This window comes from Aptenodytes forsteri, unplaced genomic scaffold (genome assembly GCF_000699145.1).
Source record: "Aptenodytes forsteri isolate BGI_AS27 unplaced genomic scaffold, ASM69914v1 Scaffold216, whole genome shotgun sequence".
Lineage (NCBI taxonomy): Eukaryota > Metazoa > Chordata > Aves > Sphenisciformes > Spheniscidae > Aptenodytes > Aptenodytes forsteri.
The window spans coordinates 2,056,753-2,071,190 of NW_008796114.1; the positions used below are offsets into that span (position 1 = coordinate 2,056,753).

A 14,438-nucleotide genomic window follows, 5' to 3' on the forward strand; every position below is an offset into this window, starting at 1 on the left:
TCTGGGAAGAGCTGTCCAAGTCTGTCCAGGCTCTCTGCCCCACCACAGCCCCAGAGAGCCTGCTCTGGAGCCCTGCGTGTCCCACACATCCCCCTGCTACCATGCATCACCCCTTGGTGAGGCTGAGGAACCTCTGGTGCCACAGCCGCACCTCCTCCTCTCCCTCCTTCTCACTCAGCACCCGGTACGTCTTGTTTCTGTGGCAGCTGCGGCGAGACACCTGCAAGGAGAGTCTGAGTTCACAGGACTGATACCACTGCCCATCCTTCCCCCAGGGAAAGAAGACCCCCATGATGGATGGCATCTGGAGGCTGGGATGATGGGGGCACCAGAGGGAAGAGGGGAGAACCAGCTGGGAAGCAGGAGGGAGAGAATGATAGCTGAACTGTGTGTTTCCTAAGATACAGGCTAGTTCTCTGTCCTGCTCTGGTGTTTCTGTTTTTTGTTACCACCTAGGAAGCACCCAGTAGATGGTGGAGACCCTCCCCTGCAGGGATATACAGGGATACCCCGATGGGTGGGAGGCTCCCCACAGCTCTTCTGTCTCAACATTAGTGGCTGTCTCCACTGCCACCTCTTACAGCGTCTGTGCAAATCCCACTGCCTCAATTACATGCCAGCTGTGCTCAGGTCACTATTTGTCACCCCCCCAAAACACATCCAAGTGTGTCCTACTGGAGGGACAAGCAGTGGGCCAGTGAATCCTGCAGGGACTTGGGGCTGGCTGTGGAGGGACCAGCCATGGAGGAGAAGGCTGTGTAAAGGGCAGTGCAGGCTGCTTCTCACCTTCTGGTTGTAGAGGCTTTGCTGCAGACACTGGTGGCTCTTGAATGCGCAGTAGCTGGGGTGCTGAACTCCATCCGAGTCGCAGATCTGGGGAGATGGGAATGAAGGCCAGAGAAAGAAGAGGAGAAGGAGGGATGGGAGCACCCACTGGGCACCAACCTGGCTTGGGGCATCTCCATCTTGGAAGGTGGTGTACTCTGCCTTCAGCCAGAGGGTCACACGAGGGTCCTCACAGCCATGGGTGGCCATCCGGCTGCACCAGTACTCTGCCCTCAGCCCTCTGAAAACCTCCATACCATAGTACTCCAAGGTCTCTGGAGAGCTGGTCTGCAAAGGGGTGGGGTAAAGAGAGCCGTGCTTCTTCCTCCCCTTCCCCACCACCCAGTCCAGGCTCCTCCTCAGAGACCGGCTGGAGATGCAGCATGCTCAGTACCTTGTTGCCTGCAGCCTGGTACTGGGCTGAGATCTGAGAGTTGATGTAGGTGGTGAAGCTCCCTGTCTTGCAGTGAACACGATTCAGGTTTTTGGTGTTCTGACACTGCTCCCTCTTCAGCGAGCAGAAAGCGCAGTTAGGGCACAGGTCCATGTGACGCCGCCCGAGGCTGTCACACACCTAGGGTGGATGCAACGAGGAGGTCAGGCGGGGAAAAAGGAGACTGAGAAGCTCCCATATCCCTGGCTTGGAGCTTGCCTCCCTGGTCACCCAGGTCAGCTTCTCCCAGGAGGTGGCACCTGAAAGGACAGTGCTGATGAGCTCTGGCCACCGGAGCATTGTGGTCAGCACTGCAGGGACCCCTGCACACAATGGGGTCAAAGGTGGACATCAGTGTCTTTACCGAATCTCCAAACCCAAGGACTCTTTCTTCCATCTCCTTCCAGGCCTGGGTGACCACCGACGAGAGACAGTTTCCCTCCAGCATTCCATAGCACAGGATCATCACTGCCTCGTCCTTCTTCAGGGCTAAAAGGCTCACAGAGAAAGGGATGGAGAAAGTCAAGTCTCATCTCTTGTCACAAGCTGAAGAGACAAACTAATTAAAAACTGAAAGGGGGGAAAACAACCCCAAAGCATAGCAAAAAACCTTTCCCAAAGAAACCTTGGTCTCTCGGCCAACTGCACGGAAGGACGGGGGTGTCTGCAGTCTGTATGTGCCTGTACAGAGTCTACGGGGCGGGTGTGTGTGTGTGCATTCGGGAGCCCATGAGAGGGACTGGACGAGGAGCACATCTTGAGGAACTTTCCCAGGGGCCCTGCAGCAGCTGCTGCCTAGCTTTGCCTATCCGAGTGCACAGCAAGGAGGTGTTTGTGAGAGGTCTGCTGAGTGTTGACCATGGGGCAGCCCCATTTGGGTCTGGAGTATATAACTTATTAAGCCTCCCTCCTGCTTGAGCCAATGTATTTGACGGAAAGTGGAAAAAATTGGTAACAATGAATTAACTGTTCATCCAAACTGACATGGAAAGAAATTGAAGGACAGTGGGACAAGGACAACAAGAATATTTTACATCTCTTAGGAACAGAAGAAATTGTACACATGGTACAGAATTGTTATTAGTCAGGGATGGTATGAATTATCAGCAATGATGCAGAAGAGGTAAAAATGCTCATTAAATATTTGTCTTCTGTGTCTGGAAACAAAATCAATAATAAATAAATAAACTTTGATCTGGCAGAAAGTAAGAAAAGACAAGAGCAGCAATTGCTTATGTTAAAATGCTCTTAAAATCCATGCATGGGCTAACCTGTATGGAGAAATTTTCCTAAGAATAGCTGAAACTTCTTGAAGACCTTCAGATTAGCCTTAAAACAATAAAAAAAGAGGTGGAGAACCTGGAGGACAGTCATGAAGATGAGATTTCCTAAGGCCTGGAAAACTTTCACCTGGAGCAAGAAACTGAAGAACCTTTACTTAGCTGAGCGGGTGGCCACTCAGTCAGTCTGTACTTTTACCAAGATGGGGATCAGCTGGAAGGCTCTCTTCATCAGCAGATGGGAGAGTAATGACTTTTGGTGATTGGAATTTGGGGTGAGATCCATTCAAACCAGGAATTAGCTGCATGTTCCTGACATGAAGCGTATTTAGCACAGGAGCAGCTGATGGGGTGGTTTACTCCACAGCTTGGAGACTTCAAAAAGATGTCCCAAACTTCTTTTAGGAGAAGGGTCTGTAGCTCAGCCACACGATACTGTTTTTCCTTCAGGGCTCACCAGGCATGGCTCCACGTCCTGTGCTGAGCAGGAAGGCCAGGGTGAGTGATCAGAGCAACTGCCAGGACTGAAGGCTAAAAGAGATCAATCTCCCCGCCATTAAGTTCTTGCGATTATGTGGCGTGTGGAGAAATCAAGCTGTAAGGAGTGACTGGTGTTCACAGATCCATGGACATGTGAGAGGCATACACCGTATGCACAGGAACATGCGGCTGCTTGGCATTTGCACTGGGTTTGGGTGTGCACTCACATAGGAGAATGTGGGTGAGCATTAGGGCTACTAATAGGAAGAAGTTTTGTGCACCTCCATAATAGATCCCTGGGCCCTGCCACACACCGTGGATGAAGGAGCTCACAGCATATGCTCTGCACTTGCAGTGGGTTAGAAACAAGTGATCCTATACCCCAACAGTTCACACTAACCAGCAGCAAATGAGCATGTCAGGATCTCTGAAGGCATCTCTCTCACTTAGATACTACAAGAGAACCTGGAAAATCTTAGTCACAGAAAATATAATGAGTGCTAGATTTTTTTTTAGACATTACAGTCAAACTTGTTTTATCACGGTGCAGCAGATGCTGCTGTAGCCTGCATCGAGGCAAGCTAAGATGTTCATTCAACACATTATCCTGTGTTGTTGTGGACAGGCTGCAAATGGTATTCTGTGGATACAGACGTGAAAAAATCACTGTGGTGCCGACCCACAGCACATCAAACACATCCACTGAAAAACTGAGGACAGCTGAAAACCTGGAAATCTACATATTGCAAGCCTGTGCATCTTTTCCTATGATGCACCACAGTGAGACCCACCTGGTCAGAGGTTTGTGGAGGGAAGGTCCAAGTTCAGAGAGGACAAAAGAATGCAAACTGAGGACAGCAGTGACAGATACCAACTCTTTCAGGCAAAGCTGAAAAGAATTAAAATATGCCAGTAAAAAAGAGAAACAAAGCCCACCTATGCTGCAGAGAGCGCTTCCAGAACCTGTAAGATCCTTTATGTCCACTTCTCCATCCTATGGCTCCATATGATCCTTTTTATTTTTGTTTTTTTTTGTTTCCTCTGCAAACATTCAGGACATTTAGGATATCAAGAACAACAGGAAATTTTAAATTTAGAGCAAAAAGTCTATGCTCATCCCACTTGAAAATCTTGTCCAAGGTTGTTCAATTCTACCCTCTCAGCATTGTTCTGTGACTGGAAGCTGGACATCGCTGAGAGAAGAACCAGTAACAGCCCCCAAGGCACACCTAGCATTTCTCTTCTGTAAAGGATTGCTCTTTGTGTGGGGATTACCTAACACTGACAATTTCTCTCTTAAGCAGTTGTAGCCCAGGAGAACAAGTGTTTGGCCCACTTTGCTGATAAATCTGTGACAGCCGAAGGGAGTCCCTGCCACCACTCAGATGCTTGACTGCTTAGGCACAGTTGGATCTTCGCCTTCAAGATTTGGTAAACTGGCTGGGTCATCTTGATGGGACTCACAAATTTCAGTTAATGACTCTGATACATTCTCAAAACTTATCTGAAAGAATTTATCCACAAATATGTCATTATTGGCTATTGTTCCACTACTTGCTTGTTATTCCAGTGGTACATTGTGGTTTGATTGCTTCTTCATCACATCAGGATGATCAAGCCACTAAAGTGAGAGGCACATTAACAGTCATTAAAAATGATATGAATAGCTCTCGTGTTTTCATCACCAAGGTAGAAAAAAGAAGAAAACTGTCCAGCTTGCTATACTTTTTTAAAAAAAGCAAATAAATAACAACCTGAGGCTTAGAAAGCAACTGCTAATAAATGGGTTTAACAGCCTTTGCTTTCTCCAACGCACGTACTGGTCCAAGAAGTGCAGCCCGAACAAGATGCAAATAGAGGATTACAGGCAAAAGGGGCAGTAAAAGGGAACTCAGCTCCAGTCTTTTCTAAAAAGAGTGCTTCCATAAGTAGCTCATAAGTAGCGATAAAACATCTGCTGAGTGTTGATGACCTACTTGTTCAGAACAGACGCAAAGTCAGACGTGGGTAGGAGCCTCTGCTGCACGGCAAACTTCAGATTTATAGACCATATTCGATATGATTGGCTCACGCAGATCAGAAAGCCTCGCATCCCTACGCACCACCTACCAACACTTTGCTGTTGGCCAAGTATGCAGATGCACATGAACTGTGTCCATAACTTCCACTCACCCACCCAGGAAACGAAGTCATGCCGTCAGCCTGAGGTTACCAAGAAATTCTGTTGCTCTCTCTGTCACATCCATTTCCTCCTCTATCTCTGTTCTCCATCTCTACTGCAAGGCTTTCTGGCCTCACGATTGCAAATTTATGATTTGGTTTACCACCTCTGGGTGAGTGAGATACTTCTACACCATCCGCAAGTGACAGCTTGTTCCTGAAAGCAGCTGAGAAGTGTCAGGGGAACAGGTCCCATCCCACATCACCAGACCCAGGGATGGGTCCTGGGCTCCTCCCTCGCTTGCAGGCACCTGCAATCTACGATGCCGGGGGCTGTCCCTGGTTCCTCTCCCGGTGATTCCCAGTGCCCTGGCACTGCTGTTTGGCCTATCCAGCCACTGTCCGTCCCACTGCTGCTGCCTTAGGTAGCACTGGGGCTTTGTGTCCCATCACAGAGGCACTTCAGGCAAATGGCACAGACCTGGCACAGCACTGCTGCTGGTCCCCTGCCCTCATTGACACACTGCTAGCCGTGTGCAGATGTGCAGAAGTTTCCCCATGCACCAGGGAAACTGATAGGTCTGTCTAAAGTGATTTCCTAATGCGAATCCCTCCCCAGCTTGGTACCTCTGCACGTTAATGTCCTAACTGCTGCCCTGGAAAAAGCCTAACAGGTACTGGGAGACAACGTTTCAAAGGGAATGTAAAAAAATGTAATTAAGAAGAACCTGTGGGTCAAGATCAGTAACGGCTCAAAGGCAAAAGGAGAAAACTTCAGACAAAAGCCTATCTTGCTTTAGCATCTCAAGACATGGAGCGGCACACATAGAGCCTACTTCAGTGGTATCTCTGAAGAGGGCTGGTTAACACCATCCACCTCTCCCTCCATGTAATGACAAAGATTTGGGCCATTAACTTTCAGCTGCTGAACCTCCCCGATATTGGCTGGCTGTGTGAGGTGGAGCGAATACCTGAGGCAAGCAGAAAAGAAGATAAGGAGCAAACAGCAACTTTCCAGCACTTTGTAACTTCTGATTTAGGCGGGTTGCTGCAGGAAACTAAAACCACTAAGGAAAAAGCTGTTCTTAACAGCTTCAGAAAGAAAAAGAGATCTTGGCCTGCATGTCAAGAAGGCAGGCAGGCTGGCTAGGTACCTGGCAGATCAAGCCCAGCAGGTAACCCAATGCAGGAACCATTGGGAGAACAGGAACGTAACACCTGCCCAAGGGTCGGGGGGACAAAGCATGGGAAAATTTGTCTTTTGTAAATACATCTTTCCTGCTGACCCACACAATATTGCAGCCTCTTACCTCTGCCCACCTGGGACACTGAGAGCCCCCAGCTCTGAGATTCTCAAAAGCCTGGGAGCACTTGAACTTCTTCTGGCCTGGTGGCGAGAAGACAACCTGCCTTGTCACGACTTCCCTTTCACAGCTAGCCGCGCACAGTAGCAATACGGAGACACTAAATTGGGCCCTGGCCTTGCTGAACAGCCAAAAGATATGTCTACGTCATCCCCAAGTGACAGATAGTTCCTGAAAGCAGCTGAAAAGTGTCAGGGGAACGGGTCCCATCCGGCACCACCAGACCCAGGGTAAAAAAGAAGAAGTAATTGTTAACAGGTGATGATAATTCAAAGAGTGTTTTTCTGGGGACAGTTATTTTTCATGAAGGGTCTGGTCTTAAAATTAAAGCCATTGGGAATGAAGTACGTAAGCACAACAAGGACTATTTGGAGGGGTAAAGCAGCAGTAGGAGGGTGCAGCCGCTGGGAGGGCTCGGCTCAGCCTTGCTGGGCTAAAAAAGAAGTAATTGTTAACAGGTGATGATAATTCAAAGAGTGTTTTTCTGGGGACAGTTATTTTTCATGAAGGGTCTGGTCTTAAAATTAAAGCCATTGGGAATGAAGTACGTAAGCACAACAAGGACTATTTGGAGGGGTAAAGCAGCAGTAGGAGGGTGCAGCCGCTGGGAGGGCTCGGCTCAGCCTTGCTGGGGAAGCTGGGCTCACGCGAACCACAAGCGTTCGCGTGCGAATGCCAACAGGACAGGGTCTGTATCCGGGACAGCTGTGATGCTGAAAGGGTGGTAGGGGTCATAGTGGACAAACAATGCAACAGCGGGAAGCCCTGGGAAAAAGGGCAAATGCAATTCTTGTGTGCAAACAGGAGAGCAGGGGAGGGAAGGGAGGTTGACCTCCTTCTGCATACCCAACTGCTGAAACCCATCGCTGAATGGTGCACGCAGAGCTGGAGCGTGTGGATGTTTTAAAGGGACACTGAAAATTGCCACAGAAAATGAGTTGTGCAGGCTTTATAACATGAGAGCTATGGAGCTCTGTTCAGCTTACTGCAAGACTGAATCATGGCATATAGGTAACTTTGAGGAGAGGAAATGCTGGGAAATAAATAGCTCTTTAATCAAGGGGACAGAAAGCACAATAAGGACTAAAAATTGAAAATAAATGCAATAAGAGACATTTTTTTTCTCCTATAATGATTCACTGCTAGCAGAAACACCACAAAAGTGTGCTGCCAATTCTTTTCCTTGTTATTTTGCTGCCATCGTCATGTCTCTCTCTAAAGGTCACAGCTACCTTCATCAGGTACCATGAAAGCTGGTAGAGCTACCGGAGCAGCTGCCACAAGCAGGGGTGAGCAAGAAGGGATGGATATCCCGCTGGACATAAGACCCTAGGGAAGACACGCAGCCCCGGGTTCAGTGCCCGTCACAACCGTGCGCACCTTGTGATAAACCAGATGCTGAATGGCACCTGTGCACACTGACCAGTCCCAGCCAGCACTGCTCCTCTTGCTGGAATGGAAATGCCTCAAAGCATTTTGCCCCTTTTTTAGGTCATGCTTTGAAGTCACTTTGAGAGGAGGCAGGATGGGGCAAGCAGCAAAGCCAACAGGCATGGTCTATCTCGCCTTTTTATCCTCACTTGAGTTTAAGCTTTGCTTAGCATGATTGATGGGGCTTGGCTGCCAGGTTACAGACACACAGTCAGCATTAGTGTCTTTGAGAAACTCTGCAGCAGAATAGCGAGTGTCATCGGCAATCACAGCAGTCCCTCAATAATCCCAATATAACTAAATTGGAGCAAGGCTCAACTTCAGAGGCAGGGAAAATGAACATATCCTCAGTGAAACATAATTTTTCCTTAGAGTACATAACACCAGAAAAAATTTGCCAGGCAGTAAAAGCCTCCTACAATATTAGGAAGGAGGATGACATAAGTTACAGCCTTGCAAGAGAACATTTACAGCTTTAACAACATGATGCAATTCATTTTTACATGCAGAAATCTCTTGCTCAACTGTAGTAGTATGCAGTGTTTTTAATAGAAACCACAGATGTGCAATCATGCACAATTACAGGAACATCACTAGCCAGCAACAGAGTGAAATGAAAATGACTTCTCTATGAAAACCACATCTAGACAGCTTTATTTTTTGCTCTTGGCAAGCAAAATAATTTTTGCATCTCAGTCAAAGCAAGTGGTCCTCACCCACAAAGTACTACAGGATCAAAAAGTAAATTTGAGTGAAAACATAAGATCCTTTTGCAGGTCTTTTCTGTTTGGGCTCACCAGCCCCAGCTGCCTGAGCACAGAGGCAAGTGGATCCTGGCAGATCAGCTGAGAAGAGCTCAAGATGCTTGACAAGCTCCTAAAGCATCCCTAGGCCAGAGGAACTAAGAAGGGCACGTAAAAGGATTGCAGTAAGCCGGACTGTCGCAGGGCCCTGTGCTGAACTGGCATGCAGCTGCTTTCAAAGCCAGAATGGGCAACCAGAAACCCCCTAGGAAGAGCAAGACACAGATCCAGAGCGCAGAGAGGTGCACATGCTTGAGAAGTAGTGGTCCTGCACAGCCAGGAGCAAGGCTCTGTGCTCCTGGCTCTGTTTCCTAGCCTGGGGCTGCTTTTGCTCTACCTGCGTGAGGATGGCGCACTCCTCGGAGCGCTCCTCAGGTCAGCCTGTTTTAAGAAACATCTGCTTTACATTGCATGCAGAGAGACGAGGAGCACAGCGAGACACATGTTTACCCCAGCATCCCAAGGACCTGTGTTCGCAAGGAAGCTACTTCTGCAGGTCACCCAGACCCCCCCAGAGACGTGGGTTGGGAGGAGTATGGGTGCAGAGGTGATTGCATACTGCAGATGACCACAGTGTGGGGATAGACGTGCATGGGATAAAGCCCTGGCTGCAGCTAAGGCCCAGCCTAAATGCACTTTGCTCAGGACACAAGGACAGTAACATTGTCAGGCGCTAGCAGTGCCGGGTCACCCTCTCCCTGCTCACTCTGTGCTGGAGTGGGAGGTGTCTGAGGGGCTCCCCGGGTACTCCTGCTCTGTATGGGACAGCTTGCTCCAGAAAGCCTGCCTGCACTCACCAGCTGCTCAGGGCAGGGGCACGAGTGCCGTGGGTCTACCAGCTGGTGCGTGTGAGGACACTCCTGCACGGGTGGCATGCGGTACCCCACTGGGCAGGGATATGGATCTTCCCCTCACCTGCCACGGGGGGCCATTTCCTGCACCCCCTCCTTCGCACTGCCTGATGTGCTTTCTGGGTCTGACTTGATGCTAGAGTCCGGAGAAGAGCCCTTGGTGCCTAGGGATGTCTCCAAGGAGAGGGCCAAGTGGATCAGCTGCCAGACACTGTTCTGCAGGCGTTGCTCCCAGGCTTGCTCTGCCCGGGCAGGAGATCCTAGCCTGGGAGGCGAGGGTGCAGGGGCAGCTGGGACTGGCAGGGTCAGTGGGAGCACAGGCAGCCCCTTGTCCTGCGGGGGTCTCGGCATCCCTGGCGTGGCTGGGGGTAGTTTCCTTGGTGGCAATTCCTGACTTGACAGTGTGTAGGAATACTTCAGGAGAGCGTCCACATTGGTGCGCAGCAGGGCATCAGCGCGTGAGAGAGAAGCCTGCCCTGGAGCTGGGGAGAGACGGGGACAGGTGGGGTTGAAGGCAACTTTCTGAGGCCAGCCAGAAAGCTGCTGGGGGGGAAGAGTAGCTACGGGAGAACAGCCGGCGAGCAGGGGTGCCCAGCACAGCTGAGTGCAGCCGTACCTTCTTCCGTAGGGGAGCTTCCACCCCTTGCCCAGGAGCCCACAGCATGAGGTCGCTCCATTGGGAGGAGAAGGTTTTTTGGAGGAGACAAACTCAGACACAGGATTCGCTGAGCAGAGGAGAGAGGGAGAAACACGAGTCCTGCTGTGTTATCTTCCCTTCCTCCTCACCCCTTCCATCTCCCAAGTCATACTCCCCCCCTCCCCGGTCCCAATCCCGCTCCCCACCTTGCCATAGAACTGGCGTTTGAAGCAGCGGTACTGGGCGAACTGGCAGAAGGTCTGAAACCACGGCGCCTCCGGGAAGTCAGAGCAGACCGGCCCTGGAGAGGGGTGAGAGAGAGATGTGGGATGGGGGCAGGCCACAGGTTTAGGCACCTGCCCCCTTGGCCTGGGCGCAAAAAGAGATGGGGACCTCTTGGATGGCTGTTTTCGGAGCAACTTGTGGTTGAAGGGAAAATCAAAGCTGTCTGCCCCCAAGGGGAGATCACAGCCTTGTGCTGTTATAGCTCCTGATCCCAGGTGCCACATGCACTTTTCCTCCAAACCACCCAGGGTTTCAGTTTGTCCTTCTGTCATTTTTTTACAAGGTTATCTTCCCTTTTACAGAGACCCAAACCTCCTGTTTCCAGGATCTGATAAGGACCCTCTTATTAGCCCTTGAAGGGTTTAAAAAAGAAAAAAAGGCAAGTAGTGATGTGATGGGTTAAAAAGATGACCAGAGCGGGCCTGGGAACACCAGAGGAAACAACCTCTTCAGACCAAATTAGTTTGGCAGTGATTCCAACCATGCAGGGGATGGAGGAAAGTCCATAGGGCCAAGATGCTGCTGGCAAAGCCTGTGCCTGAACACACATGCACCATAGTCTTGCCCAGCACTGCTGACCCTACTGGCTCAAAAGCTGCAGCTCTTCCTGCAGTGATCGCAGGATAACTGAGGTCATGCAGGAGAGCCAAAAATCCTGGGAGATTTGGGGAGGGGAGTAATCTTGTGCTCCCTCTGCTCTGTGGGTGCATGGCCCAGCTAGCACAGCCAGCCCTTTGTGCAGGCCAAATGGATCAAGTGCTGGCTGAGATGGAGGCGGTTAGCAGTGGAATTGCACTCCTCTCCTGTTAGTTGCTTGCACACCATCTTTTATGCTGTACACACTTCTTCTCTTGTGCTGAGCATACAGATTAACCAGCAAAAGTAGAATTTCAGGTATCCACCAGGATCCCAGCCCAGAAAAATGCCCAACTTGTAGAGACCAAGCCAGACTCCCCACTCTGTCCTTTGGTGATGCCCTATGAAATCCCCCCAGGACGTGGGGCCGATGTGGACTCGGCCAGTGCAATGGACTGGGAGCTGCAGCGTTTTACTCCACCACACAGCCACTACTTGCACAGGAGCATTGCTGCCGTTGGGCAGGGGAGGAAGCCCAACCTTTTGCTAACCCCAGCGTTAGCCTGGCTCTCCCAGGCCAGGACTGCATCCCCAGCAGCACATACTCCAGGCTTGGAGCATTACAGCTTGCTGTGTCCTGTCACAAACGATTCCTATGATGTTACAGAAACTTTCCGTTTTGGGGTGGAAGGAGAAGAAAAGTACATTTTCATTACAACATCTGGGAAATGAAGGAAAACTTGGCACAGATAAAGTTTTCCGTGAGCTCTCTTTGCTGGTCTCTTGATTTTCACCACAGCTCAGCTTTCCCACAGCCTGTTGAATGCTGATGGCATGGCCTGACAAGCAGCTTGCCTCCTTTAGCACTGATCCCCATCTCCTCTTTTCTCTCAGCTCGTCTCCCCTACGGAAATACTCATCTTTCTTTCAATCCTCTGACCTTCCTGCCAAGGGGAGCCGTTCCTAGCACCAGCTGCTTAGTTTAATCAATATGATCTTTTGCCTCTTTCCTCTGCTCCTCCTGCCCATGTGTTTGCTGCAAACAGCTGCAGCTTCTGCCAGGTGTCAGGAAGCCACCCCCTTGGGCTTTGTGGCCAACTCCACCCACGGGAGCTCCCAGCACGGGGGGGGGTGGGGGGACAATTAATTAACAATTGCATCATCACTAAAAGATGGAACCAGCCAAGATATTTGCATACACTCATCAGAAAGCATCCTCCTGACTCTCATCTTCCACAACAAAGAGCGTTGAAAGGCTACATGTAGGCTTCCCTTGTTTAAAACACAAGATAACTGCTTTCCTCAGCACCACACCTGAAGAGGCACAATTAATGCTCATGAATATTTGGATGTAGACAGCACTGCCATTCATCTGTGAGGACAGTAGAGACAAAACATGTGAGGGCACATGCTCTGCCACATCTGCTCGGCCTCTCAGCCTGACCGCAACACATGCCAAAATAGCCCCAAAACTGGAAGAAAGGGAACACGGAGGGGAATAAAGTCTGCCAGATGGGTCTGTTGGGCTGAGGGATGGAGGACAAGAAGACAAAGAGGGCATCCTGCAAAATTTTCCCATCTCCTGGCATTCCCAGATGCTCCTGCTCTTGGCAGCTGAGCCTCCGAAGGCAGCAGCAGTGGGAGAGTGGTTGGATGTGCCAGAGAGCAGTGCGAGGGTGCTGGGCATTTCCAGGAGAGGAACCAGGGACAGCCCCTGGGTGCACCTAGCACCACGGCATCGTGAATTGCAGGTGCCCGCAGGTGAGGGAGGAGCCCAGGACCCGTCCCTGGGTCTGGTGGTGTGGGGTGGGACCCGTTCCCCAGACACAGCTGCAAGAAACAAGCAAGAAATAGTTGCCCTCAAGCTGCAGTCCAAATAAGCACAGTTGGCTGATCATTCAGTTCACTGACGTTCATAGCTAAATATAAAGACATATTTTTTATGAGAAAATTGTTCCTATTTTTTTTCCTCTGAAGAAAAATACAACAGAAGTAGTCCCAAGTTTTTCAGCTGCACAGATATAATTATGCCACTTAAATTCTCTGATGCAGGGGTGCAGGGAAAGTATGACTGCAGAGATTTAAAGGGTGCTGTTGCTATGGCACTTTCTGAACTGGGATGTTTCTTGGCTCCTGAAATGTTAAACACTTAAAAAAGCAGCTTATCAGCTCAAGCTTTCTTAAAGGCCCGTGAGACCCTTTGTCTCTCAGAGCCAAGCTTCTGCATTAAACCCCAGATCAAGCTGGAATGAGCCGGTCAGGTTGTAAGATGAACTGTTGGGAAGAGATGATGAGCTTCAGTGAGCTTCAGAAAACTGTGGCCAGTTTTTTTCCCCCCGCCATCCCACCAATGGAGATGTGGAGAAACTGAAGAGCTGAGTGAAGGGCCACCAAAGTGGCCATGGCTTTCAGCCTGTGACTCATGAAGAGAGGCTGGGGCAGCTGTGCTTGTTCAGCGGGGTGAAGAGGAAATGGGGTGGTGAGTTAACGGCAGCCCACAAGGACCTGAAGGGAAGCTACAAGATGACAAAGTCAAACTCTTCTTGGTGGTGCCAGACAACACAAGAGGGAAAAAACTGCAAATTCCTGCTTGGGAGGTTGGGAGTGCCCATTAGGAAAAGCTTTTTTTCTCCAGGAAAGCCATGCAGGACTGGAAGGTGTGCCCAGAGAGGCCACAAAACCAAACTCCCTTGCACAAAACCACAGTGCTCTAGTGCTGGGAGTGTCCTGCTCCAAGCCAAACATGGTTTAGTGGGCATGGTGGTGTTGGATTGACAGTTGGACTCGATGATCTTAGAGGTCTTTTCCAACCTTAATGATTCTATGATTCTATGATTTGGGCTAGAGACCCCAAAACAACCCATCCCACCACCATTCCCATAATCCTGTGGCATTTCAGGGCAGAGAAACAGCCGGCACTGCTCCAGCTGGGCTGATGCCCGCCTCTGCCCCTGGAGGTGGGGTGATGCCCCTACCTTCGGGGACACGGCCATGGTTCTCCTCCTGGTCCAGCTGCAGGATGGTGGGGCTGAGGCAGCCGTGTGCCTGGCGCAGCTGGCAGGACACGTCTGCCTTCCAGGGGGGCCGCAGGCTGACAAAGAAGAGCTCGTACTCACTGTCTGACAGGGGGCTGCCCGGAGCGGGAGGCACCGGTAGAGCAACAGAGGATATCAGCAAGGTCAGCAGCCCTGGGGGAGAAGGCAAGCTGTGCTTAATCCTCCTTAACCGGGGCAAGTGGTGGGTGGAAATGAAAGAGTGGCTGGCAGAGCGGCCTGCTCTCCCCTTTGGCTGAGTGGGGCATGGGGATGGGATG

At 50.4% G+C, this 14,438-nt stretch overlaps 1 protein-coding gene across 1 annotated transcript in view; it reads right to left on the bottom strand.

The window, feature by feature from the left end:
- Positions 1-106: 106 nt before the first annotated feature.
- Positions 107-14,438, bottom strand: part of ACRBP (acrosin binding protein) — a 16,812-nt gene continuing 2,480 nt past the window's right edge. Inside the window, exons 2-10 of the mRNA XM_009287112.1 lie at positions 14,101-14,313; positions 10,471-10,565; positions 10,244-10,352; positions 9,692-10,103; positions 1,623-1,755; positions 1,220-1,399; positions 946-1,113; positions 787-873; positions 107-220 (exon numbers count right to left, since the gene is read on the bottom strand). Of these exons, the coding sequence (XP_009285387.1) occupies positions 107-220; positions 787-873; positions 946-1,113; positions 1,220-1,399; positions 1,623-1,755; positions 9,692-10,103; positions 10,244-10,352; positions 10,471-10,565; positions 14,101-14,313 (1,511 nt within the window). The remainder of the gene's footprint in view (positions 221-786; positions 874-945; positions 1,114-1,219; positions 1,400-1,622; positions 1,756-9,691; positions 10,104-10,243; positions 10,353-10,470; positions 10,566-14,100; positions 14,314-14,438) is intronic.